This window comes from Lissotriton vulgaris, unplaced genomic scaffold (genome assembly GCF_964263255.1).
Source record: "Lissotriton vulgaris unplaced genomic scaffold, aLisVul1.2 SCAFFOLD_1621, whole genome shotgun sequence".
Lineage (NCBI taxonomy): Eukaryota > Metazoa > Chordata > Amphibia > Caudata > Salamandridae > Lissotriton > Lissotriton vulgaris.
In genome coordinates, this window is record NW_028251953.1 from 91,467 (window position 1) to 104,816 (window position 13,350).

Here is a 13,350-nt window from a genome sequence, read left to right on the forward strand (position 1 = left end):
TGGTAGCCTTCAATGGATGATGGTCTTGAGTGAGAGGTCAAAGATGTATGGTATGCTCAATTCAGAGACAAAAATTAAGACATGTCCTCACTCTTTGGTTCCTATTGTACTACCCAGTGGTCCTTGGAAGAAGATTGGCATAGACACAGAAAGACCTTTTCATTTTTTGCCACAGCAACATCGGTCGGCTTTTGTACTCATGGGTTTTTACAGTTGATGGCCTGAAGTATATTTTGCATCAGACCCATCTTCTAAGAAAGCTGTTGAATTTTTGAGGGATGTGTTCTCCAGATAAGGTTTTACAGCATTTGATGGGTGAGTCCTAAGCTGCTCCTCCTGGCTCCTGTCACCTACCTCATGAGGGGAAGGGATAACGGGGAGGGAGGATGATTGTTTGTTACTGTCTCTCTGGTGCTGAAAATATCAAAAAAGGCAACTCTGTTAAATTGAAAACATTGTCTTCAAAAGACACCTGTGTAATCAGTAACTCAAATCAATGTATTTTTCTTGCAGCTTTTCCCCCCGTTTCTTTCGACATTACTTCGCCCTTGTTTACGCCATTGAGGAGATTAACAAGAACCCTGACCTTTTACCCAACATCACCCTGGGCTTTGAGGTATTTGATTCATTTGCCAACGAGGCCACAGCGACGCTGAGCACCATGGCCTTATTATCAGGAAGAGAGGATCCGGCTTCAGCCCCTAACTACAGATGTCGGTCCAGAGGGGTCCTGGCTGCTGTCATTGGTGACATGTTACCACCCACATCTGTTGCTATGGCAACCATCACTGGGCTCTACATGTACCTGCAGGTAAGAAGAAGATTAATGGTGTGACATGCTTTAACATTCTTTCCTCTGATATACAATGCATAGCACATGTATGTTTCCTTTTAGACACAATGTATCAGGTTCAAATTCTTTAAAAGGCTTTCAGTGGGTTTAGAAACGTATGAGTCGGGACAGAGGGTGCTCTGTTCACTCTCTTCCTCAGTAGATCTCATGAGTGTCCAGGAGATGATTCTTGTAGGAACAGCATGAATCATAAGTTGAGTTCCCAGTGTTATGGTATTTCGTTTCTATATATTTCCTTTTGTATTTATCCATTTTTGTTTTTGGTAACTCCATTGATTTGTATCCATATTTATTTTGTGTTTTGAGAATAAATTGAGTTATTTAATTGATAAACATGCACTTATACATCAATGTCTGTCCATTATTAGCAAGTAAAGCATCCAAATATAACAAAACACTAAACCCACACGTAAATATTAACATTACATGCAAATATATATTAAGATATGCCTGTATTTAAGGACATTTTATCTAGCTTTTAAATTTCCCATGCTTTCCATTTGCTCAGCTGTTGGCATGGAATTCATGAAGGACACCATGGAGAGTCAATCAAAAAGGAGCACTATGTTCTGTATTTTTTCACTTTCAAAAATAAATACAGTCAGGAAACATATTGTTTTCTGTCTTTATTTATCTGTAAAAATCAGCCTTCATTATACGAGAGGAAAGGAGAAGGAAGTCCTAGAGCAGGTAGGTTTATAGATACTCACATAGGTCGGTGGGTGAATTTTGCAGTTTCATGAGGAGATGGAGGGCTTGTGTCCTTCAGCCCCCTGTGCAGGCATATCCCACTTTCATCCTTGCATTTACTGAGGTCATTGTTAATCATGCAGGGGGTGCAATGGGTATGGCATGTAAAAATTAATTTTTGCCTTCGTGCTCATCCCCTATGCATGGATATGTGTGCATCGCTTGCTGCAGCGCCCATGGAGGAGACTTGAGGCACTTGCCTCACAGTACCTTGTGGATGCACAAGCTGGAATGTAAGGAGCTCCCCGGAGGAAGGGAGTGATCTGACATGACAGGCGGCCATTCTGATGGAACACTGGTCATTGGCTGTACCTTCAAATGTGCCTATAAGCCCCTATTATTGCCTCCCTAACTGAGATGGGTTAGCTGCCCAAGAGCAAGAGGTTAAATGCCTCTGCACAGACAAGAGGGAGCAATTCCATCCCAACCCTGTCAATGAAGAGAGAGGCGGCAGGACCTCCCAGGTGAGTCACAGGTCAGACGCTAATGCCTCAAAGAGGAGTCCAATGATGCTCTCTCCCTTGTCTTCTTCTTGTGACCCAGCGGTGACTACATCTGGTGAACACTGATACTACAACAGAGGTTGGTTGTGCCACAGTAACAATAATGAAGGAAGAAAGACATGCTGTTCTCTCAGAGAGGACCGGCATAGGGACAGGTTCACATCTGCGGTTGGTAGCTGGCACTGGTTCTACCACTGCAGCCTGTGTCCTAATTCAATGAAAGTTTGAAATGAGCATAGGTAGGGGAAGATGTGTGAGTTTCACAAATCCTCCAAACTTTCATGATAGACATCTAGAAACTACTTACTGACAGTCACAAGATAACAGAAGAATAGTGCACATATTGCACAATTATCCATATCTAAATGCCATAATCTTTGTACAAAAGAACCTTTTTAAAATGTTAACCCTACTACACCATCACTGTTAGACGTGGCATCCTTAGGGTGGTCTTACCCCAGAGGTTTTGCCTGATTACTTCCTCTTTTTGCTAATCCTTTTTGTTGGCTCTAGGACTCTGAGCCCTTTACCACTGCCAACCAGCATTACAGTGCATGTGCTTCTCCACTTATAAATGGCTTGTTTGATTTATCCACAATTGGCACATTTAATTTACCTATAATTTTCCCTAGTACAGTGCACCACATGTGTCCAAGGCCTGTAAATTAAATGCTACTATTGGCCTGCAGCACTGATTGTGCAAATTTAGCATGTCTCAGACCTGTCACTGCGCGCCCTGTGTGTGCAGTTTACACTGCCACTTCAACTTGGTATTTAAAACCCCTTTTCAAGTCTTAATCTCCCCATTTATTTCATATATGTAGTCTGTCTGGTTCTTGGTCTAAACCTGTAATAACTGATAAAACCCTACCGAAAGGGAAATAGCCCTTACCAGTGTAAACATATAAACCCTAACAGAACTCCTGCATAACCACAAATTAAATGCCATTCAGACAAAGGAAAAGGAGAGTGAAAGAGGCATTTCTTTCTTCCTGAAAGGGTCAATACAATGTAACTTTGTTATACAAGCTGGCAGCAAGAAAGACTGGGCTAACATTATTTTGCTTGAGTTTTGTTGTTGAGGGGTATCACTAAAATATTGTTTCTTCTTGCTTTTGCTTTTTGAAGTTTTGTGATATTTGTTCTAAAGATGCAGGGTTTAGAAGCATGTTTTAGGTCTTTTTAAAATATTTTATATATTGTAGAGAATCAGGAAATATCAAAACCATAGTTGATATTTTGGCTGTGTTTAATTCTTTCACTGATAGGTAAAATGGCTAGTTTCATAAGAATCTTTCCCAATATGTGCCGTCACTTTTACCCACTGAGAATGGGTAAAAACCCTTGATACATCAGCCCCTTTTTTCTCGTGAGTCAGGATTGATAGTAGGTGAATTGTCAACACCTCAGGCTTTAAACATTCAATGCAAGATATAGTGACAAGTATATATGAAAAGAGTACTATTGCCAAGCATCTGGGATAGTGGTGAAAACATGACTGCTGCAAAAAGGTTCTTTCCAAGTTCAAAAAAGATTGGAGTGATATTGTTTCTATTTGCAGTGATTCAGCTACCTATATGAAAAAGTTGTGTGATGACCTGTCAAAATCGATACCTGAGCTGAAGTGCTTCACTGTAAAAGATCCTTGCCACTTGTTAGATGGTATGCTGAAAGCATCTTTGCAATCTTCAGAGTTAACGAAGAATGCTATTGACGTGTTAGTCCATTCTGGTGCACTGTTTTGTTATGCGCGGGAACTAAAATGCAAATATTTCTTATGTTGTGCTTTGTATGGCATCAAAGAAAGTGTCATCCCAACTGTGGCACTTAGCTGATGGTTCTCAGTCCAAGAGGTTGTGAATGCTATATTACCCAAAGGCAAGACATGTGAGGATCTTTGTTTGCAAATAGATAGTGATGGTGGAAAAAGTACACTTTACTGCATTCTTAGATTTTTACAGGAAAACATAACTGTTGCACTGGACATAATAAAGAAAACTAGAGTCTAAAAACACCCTTCTCCGCCATGTTTGCAGCATAATTGGTATAGATGTGAAACATCTCCATGAGAGTATGCTTGGCGACACCTTTAGTGACATTGGCATTGCAACATGTTCCAGAAATCTTGAAGAGCAATTCAGGAACTTTTATTTTACAATGTATGAGAAACGGCTTGCAATGATGTATAGGAATGTCCCATCAACAACCATGGAATTTGAAGTCAATGAAACCTCAATGCGGTACACTGTAAAAGTTCTAGATCCCTTCCCTAAAGTGGAATTTTCTCCGTAGTTTTAAAAGTGCTGCTTCATTTTTGACCCCTTCAATAACTTGGAGGGCATAAGCTCCCAGTTCAATGTTAATTCTGCAGAAACTTCCCAGAGTCGCAATCTTTAAGTGCATCAGTATTGGCATGGAAAGCTCAGTGGCCAGAGTTAGCAAGTTGTGTACTGGCTGTTTTGGCATTGCCCATCTCAAGTGCCAAGGTTGTGAGGGCCTTTTCACAGAAAAAGTTTACATGGGAAGGAAAAAGTGAGCACACATGTCCAAAGACTCACTGAAGAAGTATTGTTTGGTGTACTACAATAAGTTTTATTTCTAAAAACGTATTTGGTCCTCATATACACTGCACGTACACTATCTATATCTATATACCATGCATTATCTGTGTAGAAAGCAAACAGTAATAAAAGCAAAACATTTAATAAACACCAGAAAACACTGTTTCTGTTGTTTTTAAAGGATCTGAAATGTGTAACCCCTGATAACCACTGTTTTTTTAGGTTTTGCAATCACTTGAAAACGCTGGAAAACCCCCAACCAGAATTGACCAAAAATAGAAACTGAAAACAGGAAAGCCTACATATAGGTCACCCCTATAGTAAGACCTAGGTTGACCATACAGCAGGGTGCTATGTAAACTAAATGGAAGGACATGTGCTTTTAAGTAGTGCATGTCCTCGTAGTGAAAAACTACCATACTAATGTTTTTACTACAAAGAGGCCAACCCTCTCATAGGTTAACTTTGAGAATTACTTATTACACATAATAAGCTGTAATTCCCAACTGAGAGAAGGTAGAAATATCATGCTTAGTACCTCTGGAATGATAATGATAAATTCTCTTTAATGGTGAAAGTGGATTTGTAGTTTCCATTCAGTTGAACATTTCCATGCTCTTAACTCTTTGGTGTCTGCTCTGTGTATGATCACTGGCTGGGCTGGGTGACAGTTCACATTGTGTATACCTTCTAGACAGTCCCACACATAGAAAGGCTGGGTGTGACGTCATGCATTTACCTAGAAGTAAGGGAGGGAGGGAGGGGCTGGACACAGCCTCACACTTCCAACTAAATAGACTGTACTCTGACCACACACAAAGATTGGTATTATCACCTGTGGTGATTCTGGTGCCAGGGCAGGATGAAGGGACCTCTGTGATCTTCAAAGATCCATTTTTGAAGTCACCCCCACTTCAAAGGCACAACTGAGTATACGCACTGGACCTCTGACCCCACAAACTCAGAACACTCCTAGAACTGAAACCACTTAACATGAAGAAGGACTTTTGTGCTGAGGATTTGTGCTTGCTGGACTGCTGCTCTGGCAGACTGCTGTTTTACAGTGCTCTGTGTTTCCTGCTTGCTCCCTCTGACTGCCCCAGAGTGTGTCCAAGGGCTAGCTGACTAACCTCCTGTTATTCAAAGACTCAGTGAGACCACAGTCTTTAACCATGCTCTTGTGTTTGGGTCATTGGTGGTGACAACAGGTGACTGCTCCAGTGAAACCAGTGCATCATTCTGCTGCCATGAGCAGAATCAACGCATCACTGCTGATTGGGAACAGAATCAGTGCATTGCAGTGAGGGCCCGAGCAGCATCATCAGAACCGCCACATCACCGCCACCACTAAAGAAGGATCAATGCATCCCTTTGACAAGTGTGGAAAAACCCACTGCATTGGCTACAGATGCAGTGCAGAGACCACTGCATCACCATCACCACTGAACAACAATTGAAGCATCCCTTCGACAAGCGTGGAGAAATCGGGTGCATCAGAATCTATGCATCATGGAACCCACGCTCATTTTCGGAAACCAGTGCATCACCTTTAACGTGTGGAGAAAATCAACACATCTTCTCGACTGTGGGACTGACACTGACTCATTACTTTACTACATCCCGCATCCATGTTTGCAATTAAGGATAGAGGTACTTTTTTAGCTCAGCGGGCTCTGCGTGGGCCTGCGCTCCTTTGCGGCCTGCCTGATTCTTGACTTTGTCCCGGTTCAGCGCAACCCATTAACTCTAAATTCGCTATTTGCTTCCCAGCACTATTTTTGCATGTAATCTTTAAAAATTCATATCTCAACTTACTGATTGGAGTTTTGTCATTTTGGTCTTGTTTTATTCATAAAATCATAATCCTATTTTCAAAGCCTGTGTGGAGTCTTTTGTCGTGTTTTCAATGTTTTACTGTTGTTGTAATGCACAACTACTTAACACATTGCCTCTTAATTTAAGCCTGACTGCTCTGTGCCAAGCTAACATAGATTGAGCACAGGTTAATTTAAAATATGTACCTGACAGAAAACCAATTTCTAACAATCACTCTGGAAATATATTTACTTCTGCCTTCGACAAAAGTCAACCACTGAATCTGTAAAACTTTCAAGGATGTGAATGGGTGAGAGATGATTTCCTGATTACCCACCGACGAATGTGCGAGTTTGTGTGTGTGTGCACAAACATACAGGCTATTCCCTTCCTGTAATGTTCCATCCCCACTGACCTCACACCCATGGTAGAAGATTTTCTTCAATGAAAAGGGCTTTACTCTCATCACAAGTAATGGTAGAGCCGTTAAATCTTGCTTGGCTGCTAGCATCAATGAGGAAAATAAAACTTACAATGCAATCATGAAACCTATGGGCCTTAAAATGATGTGTGGAAGCTGATAAGGGCTCTACAGAGTGAGTATAATACTGGGTTCCATATACTATTACTCTATAACTCAACCATGAGGCTACGCTTTCAGTTTATGATCACTGCATCTCTGTGAGGCTTTCTAGGAGGGGATAAGGCCAGAGAGCCAGTTTCCCCAAGCATGATTTCCATCCCTTCCAGCATCCATTTCTGTGGTGTAACATGATTGTACCTGGGCTGCTGTTCAAGGGGGACACATTCTCTCATAGGTACACTAAAGCTGTGGCAGGGGAGCACATCGTGCACAGCAAACATGTGTTAAGGAGGAACATAATTAACTTTGATTTACCACCACTTTACCCCTTACCTCACTAGGCTTGCGGTAGTCACATGGCCATCAAACAGTGAACTGGTCCTCATAAGGTTAACTCTGAAACATCACACCCCCTAATTAGGGGGTGTCAAATACCCTATTTTTCAGGGGTGACAGCCAATACCTGAGCAGTAAAGAGGCACTCCACACATAACACAAGGGGAAGAAAAATATACCTGGTGCTCGCAGTGAAGATAGATGAGCTGCAAGTGAAGAAAATTAGAGCGTTTGTGGCAGATTTACTAACATTTGATGCAGGACAAAGCAGCAAAAGAACTTGCTGCACTGTGTGGCATAAAATAGAAAGGGCAGCAATGTGCCATGTCTACTACAATGTGGCGCCCTCCTGCTCTCTATCTGTGCTGGTGCACTAGTGACTGCCTACCAACAATGCAGGCATCCTTGTAAAGTGGTGCAAGGGTGTTGCCTTGGAGGCAGGTTTGTTTTTGTGCATGAAGGAACACCTTCTAGCACTAAACAATCCTCTGAGAATTTTTCCTCTTTTCACCTGTGCTGCAAAATGCAGCAAAGGAGTAAAACAGCAGAATTAAAGACATTTCTCCTCGTTAGGCCTCCCATGGAAAGGCACAGCATTCTCATGCATTCCCAAGTTTACTATTGTTAGTAAATTTAGGAATGTGCTAAAAGCCATGGGTGGCCCCCAACATCGCCATAGCCATCCCGGACGGCTACAAAATCACCTGAAAGGACCGCGTCAACAAAACTGGAGGAGGAATCGCCATCATCTACAGGAACACCATCAGCATCACGACCAACGCCGAAGACACACTCACCGCCACCGAACACCTACACTTCCAAATCCACACCGACCCCTAGACCACCCTCAGAGGACTGCTCATCTACAGACTCCCGGGCCCAGGGGCACAATTCAGCGAAACCATCGCCGACTTCATCAGCCCGCACGCCCTAGCCTCACCAGAGTACATCCTCCTAGGGGACCTGAACTTCCTGAAAAACAACGACAACAACTCCACCACCCTGCTCGCCAACCTCGCCAACCTCGGACTCAAGCAACTGGTGAACACCCCCACCCACTACGCCGGCCACACGCTCTACCCCATCTTCTCTGCCAGCAACCACGTTGCCTTCAGCCACTCCACCAGCCTACACTGGACCGACCACAGCTGCATCCATTTCACCTTCAAGAAGACCACATCCCACCACCACATGCTACAGATCCCCCGCAGATGCCTTGGGGCATGTGTGTGTGTGTAAAAAGTATTTAAAGGTACATTTCAGGGGTCCATTGGACCCTCCCTGCACCCTTGAAATTGCATTCTCCAGATGCTGGAGCAAAGTCACCACAGACCAGCTGACCACATCGCTGAGCCAGAACCCACCTGCCGACACCCCTGACACCAACGACGCAGCAGACAATCTCGCACAGTGGATCACCAACTGCGCCAATGACCTCATTCCACTGAAAAAAACCCCAGGCAAGACTAGCAACAGAAAAACCTCATGGTTTACAGACACCCTCAAAATCGCTAAGAAAGCTTGCCGAACCCTCGTAAAAGCTTGGCGCCACAAACGGACTTCAGAAAACATGACAGCCCTCAAGACCCCCACCCGCGAATACCACCAGATGAACCGCATCACCAAAAGGACATCGTTCAAAGAGCAGCTTCACAACAACTCCCACAACAGCAAGGAACTCTTCAGCATCGTCAAAGAGCTCTCCAACCCCAGTTCCAGCAACAACAACATCACACCTTCGCAAGACCTCTGCGATTCCCTCGCCGCATTCTTCCACCGCAAGATCGCAGATATACAGAGCTTCGGACCCCAGACTCCGCCTCCAGCCACCAAACCAATGACCCCCACCACCAGCCTCAGCACATGGACGCCCATCAGCACTGGAGACACCACCCGCGTCATGAACACCATCCACTCCGGCTCCCCCTCCGACCCATGCCCTCATCATATCTTCAACAAAGCCGACACCATCATCGCACCCCACCTCCGGAACATCATTAAGAGCTCCTTCACGCCAGCCACCTTCCCTGGAAGCTGGAAACAAGCAGAAATCAACGCCCTTCTGAAGACCTCAAGAACTTTCGCCCCATCCCTCTTCTTCCCTTCCCGGCTAAAGTCATCGAGAAGACCGTCAATAAACAGCTGACTACATTCCTTGAAGCTAACAACTCGCTCGACCCATCCCAGCATGGATTCTGAGCCAACCACAGCACCGAGACGGCCATCTTCGCAGCCACCGATGACATCATCCTCCTGGACCTCTCGGGAGCCTTTGATACTGTCTGCCACCGCACCCTAATAACCTGCCTCTACAACTTTGGAATCCAAGGAAAGGCCCTGGACTGGATCACATCGTTCCTCTCTGACAGAACCAAGAGAGTCCGCCTCCCTCCCTTCCGCTCCGAGGCCACCAAGATCATCTGCGGCGTACCCCAGGGCTCCTCACTCAGCCCGACCCTCTTCAATATCTACATGAGTCCCCTCGCCACCATCGCACGCAAACACAACATCAACATCATCTCCTACACAGACGACACCCAACTGATACTCTCCCTCACCAAAGACCCTCTCACCGCCAAAGTCAACTTCCAGGACAGAATGAAAGATGTCGCAGAATGGATTAAGCACACCCGTCTGAAGCTCAACTCGGACAAGACGGAGGTCCTCATCCTCGAACAATCCCCATCCGACGCTGGGCACCGCACCGACACCCACGGACCATGCTCGCAACCTGGGATTCATCCTGGACTTCTCCCTCACGATGACCAAGCAAGTCAACGCAGTCTCGTCCTCATGCTTCAACACCTTGTGCATGCTCCGTAAGATCTTCCGATAGATCCCAACAAAAACCAGAAAGACGGTCACCCAGGCCCTCATCACAAGCCGATTGGACTACGGGAACGTCCTCTATGCAGGAACCACAGCCAAACTTCAGAAACGGCTTCAGCGCATACAGAACGCCTCCGCACGACTCATCCTCGACATCCCTCGCTGCAACCACATATTCGCCCACGTGAGAAACCTGCACTGGCTCCCCGTCAGCAAGAGGATCACCTTCAGGCTGCTCACCCACGCACACAAAGCACTCCACAACATGGGCCCCGAATACCTCAACAACCGCCTCTCATTCCACACCCCCACCCACCAGCTCCGCTCCACCAGCCTCACCCTCACCACCGTCCCACGGATTCGTAGAGCCACCACTGGCAGCCAAGACATGGAACTCCCTCCCCGCACACCTACGACTGACCCAGGACCATCTCACCTTCAGGAGACCCTTCAAGACCTGGCTATTCGAGCAGTAGCAGCACCCCTCTCCCCCCCCCTTGAGCGCCTTGATACCCTCACCAGTGAGTAGCACGCTCTACAAATGTAGTGATTGATTGATTGAGTGCATGGGAACACCCATGCCTTCCCAGGGCAGATTATCGCAAGGCAGGAGCCTGTGTTTTCTTGCATTACTCCAGATGTACTATACCACGCAGAGCCATGCAAGGCAGTGCATAGTAAATCTCACTTAGCTGATTCCTTTGCCCTGCACCTAAGGGCAATGCAAGTCTTTAGTACATCTGGGCCTGGACACTAGGGGGGGCAGCTCTCAATGAATATGGCTTGGCTCATTTAATTTGAAGCCAGAATGAACACATAATCAATAGCACTGGCAAGCCACTGGGGCTGTCAACAAGGTTCTATCATAAGTCACGAAGGTTTTTGCATCAGTTGCGAACCAGGTGCACTGCCCGTATGTACGCACACAATACAGATATACTATATTTTAGGTGCAAACTCGGCGAGTGGAGAACCCTAAAACCACTCCAATAGAGTAGAGAAAACTACCCCTAATTAGACAAACTTGGTTGCCGATGCACTCAAATTGGTACACTTTGTTCAGTAACAATTTCAAACAGACAAGTAACAAATGACAGAAGTGTTAGAACAAAAACTCTCATGAGGGGTAAGTCTTGGAGTCTTTAATACAATATGCAGCCAGCCGACACGTGTTTCATCGCCTTCGCGATTCCTCAGGGCTAGATGGCTGTGTCCAGGTCAAAATAAGGTCGCTCAGCTGGTGATAATTCCGACCCAGCCGGGCCCTTGACCATAAGGATACTCGGTTTTGAGTATATAAGTAGATTGGTGCGATTATAGGTAGATCTTGAGCTTTAGTCATTAATCTCGGAGGTCATAGGAATTGTAGTTAAAGTAGTTATTAACGATGTTAGCCGCCCATGTCAAACAGGGTATTGTTCTAATAGGCGGGGAATCACTCGCGTGTGCCTTTAAAGTTGTAGCCTCGATGTACGCTCCAGGCTGTGTGCAGCGAAGGAGCGGCGTGTACCGTCTTCAGACCCCCGAGCCGTGTTCCTGTTTGGCGAAGGCGATGAAACACGTGTCGGCTGGCTGCATATTGTATTAAAGACTCCAAGACTTACCCCTCATGAGACTTTTTGTTCTAACACTTCTGTCATTTGTTACTTGTCTGTTTGAAACAAGGTTCTATCACATGGTAGCATAGAGCCAAATTTATCAGTGGATTGCGATGCCCTTGCCTCACACACAGAGTGTTGTAAAGGCAGCGAAATCCTTAAGTCAGAATTCCAAAGCCACGCAAGGCCACCTGGGCCTGGCAAATCAGCAGTAATACAAGGGAGTGAAGGTTGTGTTTCCATGCATCCACCAATGTATTTTGGGGCATGCCAGGATTCACCACGATTGGTAGCCTTCAGATGCATTACCATTGTACTTCTTCCCAATAGAGCCACAACAAGGAAAGTTGTCTATGTTTCTCCTTCTTGTGTCCTCTTTGTAAGTGTGCTGTATTCTGCAGCACTATTTGAAAGAGGAAAACGTCTTGAAGGATAGTGTTTGTGAAGGATGGTGCCTCTTACTGCACAAAAGCAATCATGCCTGCAACACAGGCACCCTTGCATCATGGAGTAAGATTGCCTGCAGCACAGGGAGAGAGCTGGAATGCATTATATCTTGATAGATGTGGATACTGCCCTCTTCATGTGCCACAGCACAGCAAGTTGTTTTGCTGCATCAAACAATGATAAATCTGCTCCTAAAATTCTGCATGCCTATGCTTGCATGGGTTGGTACAATAACTTAGACCCCCATCATGCACTGCTAATGACCTCATATATTACCTTGGGCACAGTGGCATTAATTAATAATATGAACAGTATAGTACTTTAAATGTAATGGGTTATGTCATTAATTATCAAGTTCAAATAAACTTTATTTCGCCTAAAAGCCGTAAAAGCACAAACAGAAAAGTTATCTGAAAACACCGATACATCAATTTCAGAAAAATGTAGAAATAATTGTGTATACATTTTTGTGGAGACTGCAGGAAAATAAGCAAGGTTAAAGGGATGTAAGATTTATACACAAAACATGAACATGGGTTCTGCTCAGACACAGGGCAAATATACACGTACGGTTCAATAAATAGAAGTAAATATCCAGTAAAAACAATAAAAAAAATAAGAATAGCAGAGTAACAATTCCAAATTTAAATGAGGAATAAAAATACATGTTATTCCTATATAGGGATAGCAGTATAAACAATTTATTGGCACTCTTGAGTGGTTACGGAACTCTGGCTCTTAATAATTGCTCTACGCATGTGCCACATCGCTAGCAAGAATCTCGAGGTTGCAAAAACAAATAGTTGACTGGTGTCATATTTTAATAACCTGAAGACCTCAGTATAATCTCTTATTCCCAGGTTTTTACAAAGCTGGAGCACCCATCTGGCCCGAGGTCTACTGTAAGCTGGATAGAAGAGAAGAACATGAAGGTCTGTCTCTTCGTTCGACATACTCCTGGGCAGTCCAGCTTGATGCTTCCCTTCCAGTTGTTTGTAAAGGCTCTGAGAGGGAGCACCCCATGTCTAAATTGCAGGAATAGTTTCTTGGCAAGGAGTGGTTGGATGTTATTTAA

General features: G+C 44.7%; 1 protein-coding gene across 2 annotated transcripts in view; it reads left to right on the forward strand.

Moving 5' to 3' along the window:
- Window positions 1–520: 520 nt before the first annotated feature.
- The window catches only part of LOC147662704 (vomeronasal type-2 receptor 26-like), a 338,010-nt gene continuing 325,180 nt past the window's right edge, over window positions 521–13,350 (forward strand). Inside the window, exon 1 of one of the 2 annotated variants that reach the window (XM_086950960.1) lies at window positions 521–811. In XM_086950960.1, coding sequence (XP_086807086.1) covers window positions 662–811 — 150 coding nt within the window. In that variant the 5' untranslated portion in view covers window positions 521–661. The remainder of the gene's footprint in view (window positions 812–13,350) is intronic. The other variant, XM_086950961.1, reaches the window with a different exon arrangement.